The sequence below is a fragment of the Hemitrygon akajei genome, chromosome 24 (assembly GCF_048418815.1).
Source record: "Hemitrygon akajei chromosome 24, sHemAka1.3, whole genome shotgun sequence".
Taxonomy (NCBI): domain Eukaryota; kingdom Metazoa; phylum Chordata; class Chondrichthyes; order Myliobatiformes; family Dasyatidae; genus Hemitrygon; species Hemitrygon akajei.
The window spans coordinates 16,474,235-16,486,327 of NC_133147.1; the positions used below are offsets into that span (position 1 = coordinate 16,474,235).

The 12,093-nt window shown below is 41.2% G+C and overlaps 1 protein-coding gene across 3 annotated transcripts in view; it reads right to left on the reverse strand.

The window, feature by feature from the left end:
* kdm1a (lysine (K)-specific demethylase 1a) overlaps positions 1–12,093 on the reverse strand; it is an 85,401-nt gene that overhangs the window by 22,744 nt on the left and 50,564 nt on the right. For all 3 annotated transcript variants that reach the window (XM_073028404.1, XM_073028403.1, XM_073028405.1), the window contains 4 exons: positions 9,423–9,557; positions 2,234–2,307; positions 938–1,049; positions 393–525 (listed from right to left, as the gene is read on the reverse strand). In XM_073028404.1, coding sequence (XP_072884505.1) covers positions 393–525; positions 938–1,049; positions 2,234–2,307; positions 9,423–9,557 — 454 coding nt within the window. The remainder of the gene's footprint in view (positions 1–392; positions 526–937; positions 1,050–2,233; positions 2,308–9,422; positions 9,558–12,093) is intronic.

Consider the following 12,093-nt stretch of genomic DNA (forward strand, 5'->3'; position numbering starts at 1 on the left):
GTAGGTGGTTGTATAAGCAGGGGGGAGGTGGCAGAGTGGGAACAATGGGCTGAATGGCCACCTACAATGCTGTAACTCCATACACTACCTTATACATACATATCCTCCAAAACAGTCACAACACAGCCATGCTGCGTGGAATCTGCAAAATGTGCTGAAGCAGTTTGCCAAAAGATCTTGGGCAGCACTTATGAACATCTAGTTCAAGGATTCCCAACCTGGAGTCCATAGACCCTGTGCTTAATGGTATTGATTCATGGCATAAGATCTAATTGACTGTCAGAAGCTTTAAATTAGCAGGATAGGCTAATATCCTACGAACTGTTGATGGCTAATATTTTAATAACTAGAATTTAAGAGGCCAATAACAAACAGAACTGGTACCAACCGACCTGAGGCAGTGTAGCGGACTTGTCGAACAGCTGTATTTAATTTAATGTCAAGGCCTTCTGCAAGTGCTACAGGAACACAAGAGTAACCATTTCGTACTGTTAAGTGACTGCCGGTGAATTCAAAATCATCGTCCTAAAGAGAAAATAAACAGGAAACATTTTTTAAAAAATTTATGGATACCACAGCGGTATCTTTTGTTTAATTTATATTGTCCATCAAAAGTAAATGTACAAGTGTAGAAGCCTCTGCTTACTCTAGTTCATCATCTATTTTTAATTAAAATGTTTACAAATGCAATTATAAAGTATTGACACAGAGAACAGAAGGGCTGAGAAAAGTGACTGTTAAATAGCAACACTGACATCAAATCCCTTGAGTACGTCCACTGCAATGGAAAACTACCAGTTGCTTAATACGCATCTAGTCATGGGGAAACATGAACATGTCATAGACAAATTGACACCAATTTGTACACTAATCACAGTGGCACAATATATAATTGTCATGGTTAAGCTCCAGCATGCGCTTTACATTAAATATTTACCTGGTCCCAGTGCTTCAGCGATAGAGTGGAAAGAGGTGTTGCGTTAGCAAACTCCAAGTTAGCAAAATGCCAGTCCAGTATCTGCCGGTCCCTTGATGACAGGTAAACATCACTAAAAGATGCAAAGAAAAATAAATTTTTCCCCTGTAAATTCCATATCATAAGCTACATAATATAGACCACTACAGAGCTCTAACACTTGTGTTTTAGAAAAATACACCCAATCAATTTCTACATGAAATGCTGTTATGGGAAAGCAGCATCCATCATCAGGGACCCCCTACCACCCAGGACAGGCTCTCTTCTTGCTGCTGCCACCAAGAAGGTACAAGAACCTCAGGACTCTCACCACCAGGTTTTATTACCCCTCAACAATCAGGGTCTTGAACCAAAGAGGCTAATTTCACTCAACTTCACTTGCCCCATGATTCAAATGTTCCCACAACCTATGGAATCACTCTTTAAAGGACTTTTCGCCTCCTGCTCGTGATATGATTGATTGTTTATTTATTTATTATTATTATTATTTCTTCTGTTCTATTTGCAGTTTGTTGCCTTCTGCCCTCTCATTAAACACCGCAGAGGGGCAGTCTTTCATTGTTTCTGTTAGTTATTTTTCTATAGATGTATTGAGTATGCCCACAAGAAAATAAATCTCAGGGTTGTATATGATGACATATACAATAAAGCATATACACAAACGAGGTGGGTGTGGAGGCAAGCGAGTGGTCAGCGCCGTCTACCAGGCTCTTGCTCACTGCTGCCGGAGAAGATGTCTGGTTGTGGTGGTCTCTCTCCTTTACTATTGTCAGCAGATGAGGCAGGAGCAAGGTTTGTAAGATTTGGACTCCCAGGTTTATGATGTTTTCTAGTTCTGATCGCTCTTTTCTCTTATTACCAAGATGAACCGAACTGAAATATGCCTTTTGATTTTGTTTTTATATTCTGTGTTTTTGGTCTTTTTTTTTGTTGCTGTCTGCATGATTTTTTGCATGGGGGGTGGGGTTTGATGTTTTTCTTTGGATGGGTTGGGTGCATGGTTGCTCTTGTTTCATGACCATATGTGGGGGAGATGAATTTCAGGGCTGTATATTACATACATACTTTGATAATGCTTTGAACTTTGAAACATGTAATTCAATAATAAATTTATTTTGAACTGGCTGTTGTTGCAGTGTTAAGATTTGCCCACCAGTGCACAAGATACAAGATACCAACTACAGCAAGTACACTGAGTCTTACTGCATTTCAGTCTGACCTACAACAACATTATGGTGGCAAGGTAGCAGCAGTTACCTGGGTGGGTTAGCTTCTAATTCCTGGAGCTTCTCCTCAAGTTTCATTTGGGCTTCCGCCAGTTCATCGTATTCCTATAGTGGATTCAAACAAAAAGAACTGGTCACATAATGAGAAGGAATCAAGTGGCACCTCATGATAGGAACAAGCTCCATTTCTGCTTCCTGGTGGAACTCTGGCCCGGACTGGCAAACAAGAAATTCAGGAAAGACATTTCGGAGTCTAAAAGGTCAGTAAGTTCAATCCAGGTGTCACTGAGCTGAGAAACGCTCTAAAACCAGTCCTGGTCCAAACTTAAAAATTGTCGTCCACTTCAAAAATATTAATTGCTTCTATATGCTGACATAAATATTTTGCAATCAATGCTAACCAAATCTACTTCTCTTCAGAAAAGTCATCAATAACTTGAGCTGAAACTATTGCCTCAGACTTAATGAAGTGGCTCAAGGAGCAAGATAGGAGTATTGTGAGGAATTTTGGGCTCCTTATCTAAGAAAGGATGTGCTGACACTGAAGAGTGTTCAAAGGAGGTTCACAATTCCGGGTTTGAAAGGCTTGTGGTATGAGGGGCATTTGATGGTTCTGGGCCTATATTCAGAAAAATGGGGGGCGGGGGGAATGGGAAGGGGGTAGAAATTCATTGAAACCTATTGAATGTTGAAAGAACTTGATAGAGTTGATATGGAGAGGATGTGTCCTGTGGTGGGGGCAGTCCAAGACCAGAGGACACAGTCTCAGAATAGAGGGACATCCATTTAGAACGGAGATGAGGAGGAATTTCTTTAGCCAGAGAGTGTGAATCTGTGGAATTCACTGCCACAAGCTGCTGTGGAGGCCCAGCCATTGAGGCAGAGGTTGAAAGATTCTCGTTTAATCGGGGAATGAAGGGTTACAAGGAGAGGGCGGGAGACTGGGCCGAGAGGGAAAATGGGTCAGCCATGATGAACAGCGGAACAAACTGGATGGGCGAAATGGCCAAATTCTGCTCCTTTATCTTATTACTGTACAAATTGGCAAAATTTAACATCAAGCAACAAAAGGAGAAACCAGACAAATAACCAACAAGTTTGCAAATTAGCACAGGATCAATAGGATCAGAATGGATTACGTCATTTAAGGATTAGTATGAAAGAAATGGTCTTCAATTTATGGAATGCTGGCACCAGCACTGGAGTTGTTTTGATGGGATGGGATTTACATGAAATGGGTTGAGACAAGTGCCTAAGCGAATCAAATAATTAAGTCCGAAGATAAGGTTTTAAACTAAACAGTATTTGTAAGGGAGGGCGGGGTAAATTGTTCTAGTGAGGGGAAATTTAGAAAGTCAAAGAGAAAGAGTAACAGTGCCAGTAGGCAGTGATAACCAGAGTTTTCAGCAAGGACAGAGCATTAAGGGATTAAAGTATACTATCAATTCTGGGAAAAGGAAAAAAAAGGCAAGAAAGACAAAACTGAAGGCTCATTATCCAAATACTGTACATGCAGCGATCACAGTAAGATCTGAATTAACTATGACGATAACACACAGGAGGAGGATTATGCCATTCGGCCTATTCGATCAACACTGATTTATTACTCCTCGCAACCCTATTCTCCTGCCTTCTCTCCGTAACCGTTGGTGCCCTTCCTAATCAACAACTACCAAACTCGGGTGGCGGGGTAGAGGTGTAAGGCACTCCTTCCTTGGTCAAGGTGTAGCACCTGATTAGCCCCCCGATCAGGGTCACGTGAAGCCACGGGAGGAGGTGGTGAACAGTCGTATGAGCAGCTGGTGCTTATCACAAAACCTGACGCCAGGCAATCTCTGGAGTATTGATAATGGCTGGGAATCACCCGTCTAAGACACTGCCCAGAAGGCGGCAATGGCAAACCACTTCTGTAGAAAAATTTACCAAGAACAATCATGGTCCAGGAAAAGGCCATAATCATCTATCTCATACAACACAGCCATTAATGATGATGATTTTACACTCACTTTTAAATATACCCAGTGACTTGGCCTCCACAACCAGTGCAAATAGACTTAAAATGACACAGTTGGAATAGCTAATAAAAATGACCTTGATTTGGAGGACTAAATATTCCTAGAAACTTAATTTGTAGAAGAGTCAAATCAATACAATGGTTGGTTCAACATAATAACACATGGGATAAAAGCAACAGAAAAAAAAATGAGTGTGGGTAGAGCTTATAAGAAGCAAGGAAAAGCAAAATTTTAGGAGGAAATATCTATAGACCCACCCCCACTGCTAGCAGTAATGGAAATTTTTGGCATTGATTAAATCAGAAATTAGACACTTGCATTAAGCGTGAGAAAATTAATGACTTGAAACTTTTAATCTACATCTCGACCAAGCAAACCAAATAAACAGCAATTAATTGAACCGCAAATTTATGAGAATGGGAAAGAAACAGCTTTTTCAGTCAGTTTGTTGAGAAGCCAATAGGGCATTTTAGATCTCACATTGTGTAATGCAAAAGAGTTGGGGCATCATGGTAGTGTAGTGGTTAGCACAACACTTTACAATACCAGCAACCCGGGTTCAATTCCCGCCACTGCCTATAAGAAGTTTGTAAATTTTCCCTGTGACCGCATGGGTTTACTCTAGGTGCTCGGATTTCCTCCCACAGTCCAACGATGTACCAGTTGCAAATTGTCTCATAATTAGGCTAGTGGGATTACTGGGCAGTGTAGCTCGAAGGGCGGGAAAGGCCTATTCTGCGCTGTATCTCAAATTTTTTTTAAATGTTAATTAACAGTAACTGAGGGGCTTCTGAGAAAGTGATCAAAATGAAAGAATTTTCTGTGAAGCTTGCAAATAATTTAGTTCAACGTAAAACTAGGGTCTTTAACCAAAACAACCACAAAAGATGGTTTTGACAGATTGTGTGTTAATTCTTTCAACTATGTTAAAAATTACTACACTAAATAGCATTAATATGTAATTTACAACAAATAGCCGGCTGGAGGTGTAGCAGCATCAGCACCGGACTCCAAGTTGAGTGGTCCCGAGTTTGAATCCGGCCAGCTCCTTGCAAGCTTTCCATCCCTGATGACTTGAGCATCGAGCTAGCAACTTGGCCTCGTAAAAAAAAAACAGACAAAGGTGCTAAAGAAATGGCAAAGTTGTTGCTCCATGTACCCGAAGGCACGGAAAGGAACACCAACACAATACAATTAAAGGCTGGTCTACAAGATATGAGCTCACAGAACTGCATTAGCATAGATTAAAGAAGAGTGCCTTCCATATGTCATATTGTCTATTGTCATATGATAACAGGGACTCCAAAAAAAATTATCTTTTTGTTCAGGCCGGAAGGTAGTGTCTTAAGGATTAGTGTTTGTGGAAGACAAAGATCCCAGAAATACTGGAGAAAAGGTTCAGTGCAAATTAAGGAAAACAAGTATTTGTGAATAGTCTGAAAATTGATACATCTCCAGGAGCCTGGAGCTGTGATAGAGATGATCACGTACTGTACTCTGGATCACCTTCCACATTCTTGGAGATTCTGGAAGAGTTCCTGCAGGTTGAGTATGGCAAGTGTGTGAACCCACTATTTAAAATATAGATAAAATGGGCAATAATCAACTTGTCGAGGCTGACATTGAGAACAGAAACAATCATGCAACTCAAGGACATAACAGCAATAAACACAGAAAATAATAATTTGATTAAGCAGAGTCAACATGGACTTACAAAATGGGAAATTATGTTTTCTATTCTTTGAGGATGTACCAAGTAGATAAGGAAGGAAGTATCTATACAGGCAGTGTATAGATACGCACCCTCAGGAAATTAGTGGACAAGATCACATGCAGTCAAGGGAACTGAGTGTTTTTTTCCCTCCCCTCCCAACACCCCCCCCCCCCCCATGCCCCCAGAGACAGATGACAAAAAGGGCAGGAATTAATTAGTCCATCTCTGGTCAGCAGGTAAATAACAGCGTGCCACGTGGATCAACCTCCAAGAGGACTACAACCTTGTCATGGGGCTTGGAGGTTTGTGTGCCTCAATTAGCTGGAATCAGAGCTTTGTGCTCTGGCTCTTGGTAGGGTCACCCATGCCAAACAGGTCAAAGGGTAGAGGCCAGACTAAGAGTGGTCCACTGGTGCTTCAGGTTCGGGGATTCAGCTCAGGGCTAACAATCCTGACTGGTCAAAAGAAAATTGTTACAGAAACAGCAATGAAGAACCCTTCTATTTCTGTGTGTGACAAAGGACAGAACGAGATGGAGGACCTTTATTGCTGTCTTAAACACCAGCGGTGTAACTGTCACTAAGTAAGAACTATTACTAAGCATCAGCACCATTATACAATTAAACTCATTATATTAAATACAAGTTAATTTCTTGTTTCTCCAAATTCCTACATGATACAAAGTAGTCTGAAATTACATTTATGTTCGGCTTCAAGCGGTCTATCATAAACAAAAGAAAAAATTCTGAGGAAGCAACCCTTGCTGAAAAAATTGTGCAGTGTAATTCTCCAGCTGGAGTCTGAGTGGATGGGGAGTTCATGAGTATGTAAGAAGTAATTAACTACTGCTATGCTGATCAATCACCGGACCCTGAAATCCACAATCTAAAGCTACGATTTGACTGAGAAGATCAAATACAAACTGTCACTAAATGGGATTGAGAGTCGCAGCGAAGAGGCAAAGAGGTTTCAAGGACAATAAACCAACTGAGTGTGGGCAACAATATGAAGGATAGAATGTAATGCACAAAGAACGTGGAGTTATCCACTTCAACAGAAATAAAATGCTTTTTAAGTATGGAGAACTTTGGAAACATTCATACCCAAAAGTTGTTCACTGTATGTAAGTCGAAAAGATTTTCCTGCACAAAAGCTACTGAAAGCTGGCATGCAGTTACATTCAGAAATTCAGAAGGCAAATACATTGTGGTAAGAAGATTTAAATACAAGACTAAGAATGTCTTATCATATGGCCTTGGTGACACTACACTTGGATATGGCGCACAGTTTTGGCTTCCTTATCTCAAGAAGAGGTTCCTTAAGGTTGTTATTGCTGGGGGTGGTAGTGAAGATAAGCTCCCACTACCTATTAAATACTCTCAATGACGTGTGCCACAAATAGCCTCTGACAACCAAGTCTAGCTCCTGGCCTTCACATGCGACTTAGCTACTAAGCCCAGCAGAACCATTTCTACAGACAGGAGAAAGGGTAAAGGTGGGTTACTGGCATCTTAAAACCAGTTGATTTGGGTAGATGGGACTCATCTGCTGCGGTTGGCAGCTCAATTAGAAGGAAAACTCTAATCTCAAATCTCCGGTGCTTTATGGCTATATCCACACATGGGTAGGCTTCGGGAATAAACCCCCGATGGGGGAAAAAAAAGATCCAAAGCTGGAATCCCTAAGGCAGTCCTACACCGAGTTCAATGCTGACTCGCAAATGCTGGTGCCAAACTGTACTGGTCTGTCGTTCCTTTGGGTTATCAGATGCGCTAAGAGGGGAAGCTTGCTCTCCATATTGTATTGCCCTGGCTTTGCATATCCAGACAACCAGGATGCAACATTCATGATCGACTCTGACCGACGGAGGCCTCAGACCTCAAAAAGATTAAATATGCAATAGAGAGATCAATTAGGCTTGGTTTCTGTTCTCCATATTTTAGAGATTTGTTTACTTATTGAGATACAGTGCGAAGGAAGCCCCTCCGGTCCTTCGAGCAGGTGACCAGCAATCCTCCGATTTAACCCTAGCCTAATGACAGGACAATTTACATTGACCAATTAACCTACCAACCACCATGTCTCTGGACAAACTTCTTACAGATGACAGTGGGAAATGAAGCTGGATCACTGATACTGTAAAGCACTGTACTAATCACTATGCTACAGTGCCAGCCCATGAGAGCTAACCTCACTTAAATGCAATGAACCCTTGGAAAGCTCTCCAAAAATGTGGAGTGAGGAGAAGGGAGAGGGTGGATGTTCTACTATAGATAAGAGGCAGGGCACTTAGAACTGAAATGCTGGGAAATTACTTAGGGAGTGGTGGATTCTCTACCTCAGAGGAATGTGGGGACTTGATGCTTGCATTCAAAACAACAATTTTTTTTTCAAAAATCAAAGTATATGGTGAAAGATCAGGAAATGGGGGAATAGAACGTCAAACATTACTTTGCTCAATTCTGAAGCAGGCTCAAGTACTCAAAGAGTAAGCCGTGTTCCTATTTCTTGCATCCTTTGAAACACAGGTAAGAGATTTTAAAATGAAGGATTACGGGAGAGGAAGCCTGGAAGATGGGGTGGGGGGGGGTGGAATTCAATGCAATGAGTGAATGAGACTCAGGCAAGGCACAAAGAATAAAAGAATAAAAGGGAGGAAGGCAGAAAAATGAAGCTTATCAAACAGGGAAATGGAAGTATAACCTTGAGGTAATAAATGTATGAAAGAGGGTTTCAACAGCATGCATGCTGAAGCAAGACATTGATCCTATGAATTGAGCAAAATCTTTACAAATAATTCAAGAAATTGCCTCCTAGTTCAAAGGCGAGAAAAATTTATCTTTTTTTAAAAAAATTGATTCTGCTGTGTATGAACCACATATTCTGCGCCGTGTGTTTATTGGTAACAAGTCACGAGTGGTAAAAGCAAAAGGAATAAGTTATGTTTATTTCATGGCAGTTTGTAGCTTGGGACCAGTGGTCATTTCTTTGCTGACCGCTGAGAGAGTGTTCTGTAATCCTTTATTGTATGGTTGCCAATTGCTAAAGCACAATGCTTTGTAGTACCGGTGACCCGAGTTCAGTTCGCTCCACCGCCTGCAAGTTTGTATATTCTCCCTGTGACTGCGTGGGTTTCCTCCCACAGTCCAAAGACAGTCTGGTTGGTAGGTTAATTGTACTGACTCTGAATGTCCTCAGTGGCGTAACAGGTATAAAGTCAGTAATGAATGGACACATTTAAGAGAGCTAGCATTTCAAAATTCAACGCGGGCGGCAATCAGTCATCAGTAGTTTCAAAAGACATGGGAACCCTTCCCAAAACCAGCACATTCATACAAAATATTAAACCATCAAATAACAAGCCCACCAAACTTTAAGAGAAAGGGCAATGTGGAAAGGAAAAAAAGTAACAGTTAAAAGGAAATAAAAATAACCATTGCCAAATAAATCCCAGAACTTAACTCATATATAGTGATTAGAAATAAAATCACCTTGCATAAAGCAGTCAGGTCTCTCAGTTTACTTTTAACCAGGAATTCTGCAGTGATGTCACGAGGTGGCTTCACCTCAGAAGCTTCTCTGTACTGTTGATGTAGTTCTTTGATTTTCTCTTTCAGCGACACCATCTGAATGATATGTAACAGGATGGGCATTAAAGACTACACATAACCTTGACAAAACCTTGGAAGTTGAGTAAGTTATCCCCTTTGGTTTAAAAACCTGGTGGGGGACAACTTCACTCACCCCATTATTGAAATGTTCCCACAACCAATGGACTCACTTTCAAGGACACTTCACTTCATATTCTTGATAGTTATAGCTTATTTACGTAGGGTGGCATGGTTATGCAGTGGTTAGCAGAACGCTTTACAGGACCAGCGACCCGGGTTCAATTCTCGCCACAGCCTGTAAGGAGTTTTTCTCCCCATGATCGTGCGGTTCCTCCCACATTCCAAAGACATACCAGTTGGGAGGTTAGTTGGTCATTGTAAATTATCCCGTGATTAGGTTTGGATTAAATCGAGGGATTGCTGGGTGGGCCAGAAGGACCGACTCCACGCTGTATGTCAATAAATCAATCAATAAATAAATATTTCTTTCTTTTGGATTTGCATAGTTTGTTGTCTTTTGCACACAAATTGAACACTCAACTTGGTGCAGTCTTTCATTGATTCTGCTATGGTTATTATTCTATGGATTTATTGAGTATGCCCACAAGAAAATGAATTTCAGGGTTGTACAGGATGACATTCATGTACTTTGATAATAAATTATTTTGAACTTTGGACAAACAGCATCTGTTACACTTATAGAAACTGCCTTGTAATTCCTGTTAACGTTCTGCTCAATTTCTCCTCCCTAGATAATACCAGAGTTAGGCATTTCATGCTGTTCCAGCAACAAAAACATATTAAATTGTTAACATCATAATTACGCTTACAAGAAGCTGTCCCAAGAACAAGCAAGCCTGGCAAGCACTGATAAAAGGAAAGCTGCAAATTCCACGAGTCAAAAATAGCAATTTTTTAAAAAAAGCTGGAATTACACAGAACTATTACATCTGAAAAGAAGACAGGTCAACATATCTGATGTAGACTCTTAATCAGTACAATCTCTATCCTTTCAAAGAGACTGCAGTTGAAAGGTTAACATCTCAATACAGATGCTGAGGAACCAGTTATATGTATCCATTGCATTTTAATGTATGGAATAATTATGTCTAGAAACAAAGTTCAAAGAAAAGAAACAATGGACAAGAAAAATGGAGTCCTACAAAATGGCAGCCCACCATCAGTGGTAGGTGAATAATTCAGCGGTTGGAAATAATTCAGAAGATGTGTAGCTCAGGTGTTTGATGGTTGGGTTGGTCTCCGATTTTGCAATTTACTTGCCAACATTTCGGCACCAAGCGAGGAAACATTGCCAGTGCGCTATTGATTGTGGTGCATTCCTCTGAATGCTTGGCCTGATTGAAAACTATTCAGGACACACCACAATCAACAGCAGACTGGCGATGTCTCCTCGCATAGTTATGAAATGTTGGCAAGTAAACTGGCAAGGTCGGAGAACAACTCAACCAGACCAATAAGGGAGGTGACATTAAGACACTCAAAAAATATGAAAAAAAACACAAAAAGGTACACATTGGAAAACTGAATCAAAAACAGAAATCTTGAAATACTCAGCAGGTCAGGCCACTTCTGTGGGATGAGAAACTGAGTTTATCTTTTAGGTTGGTGATACTCCTCACTGAAATGTACAGAATTCTTAGAAGATGCAACAGGGTGGACGTCCAGAGGATGCTTCTAGGTGAGAGTTTCTGGCCTGAGAAGTCTAGAACAATAGGTCACATTTTCAAAATAAGGAGCTGCATATTTAAGACTGAGAAAAAATGCCTTCACTCAGAGGCTGATGAATCTTTAGAATTCAATCCTAAAGAGGGTAGAGATGCAGTTATTGATTGCATCCAAAACTGATTTGATTGATTTCTGAACACTCTCTCACCTAGAGGGGGTCAGTTGTGCTGTGAGGATTACATTCCTTGACTTCTCTAGTGCCTTTAACACCATCCAGCCCAAGATCTTAAGGCACAAACTAATGGAGATGGGAGTAGACTCTCACATGGTGGATTGGATAGTGGACTACTTGACAGATAGACCTCAGTATGTGCGGTTGGGAGACTGTAGGTCTGACACGGTGGTCAGCAGCACAGGGGCGCCACAGGGAACCGTACTCTCTCCGGTCCTGTTCATCCTGTACACATCAGACTTCCAATATAACTCAGAGTCCTGCCATGTGCAGAAGTTCGCTGATGACACGGTCATAGTGGGGTGTGTCAGGAATGGACAGGAGGAGGAGTATAGGAAACTGATACAGGACTTTGTGATATGGTGCAACTCAAACTACCTGCGTCTCAATATCACCAAGACGAAGGAGATGGTGGTGGACTTTAGGAGATCTAGGCCTCATATGGAGCCAGTGATCATTAATGGAGAATGTGTGGAGCAGGTTAAGACCTACAAGTGTCTGGGAGTACAGTTAGACGAGAAGCTTGACTGGACTGCCAACACAGATGCCTTGTGCAGGAAGGCAGAGTCGAATGTACTTCCTAAGAAGGTTGGCGTCATTCAATGTCTGTAGTGAGATGCTGAAGATGTTCTA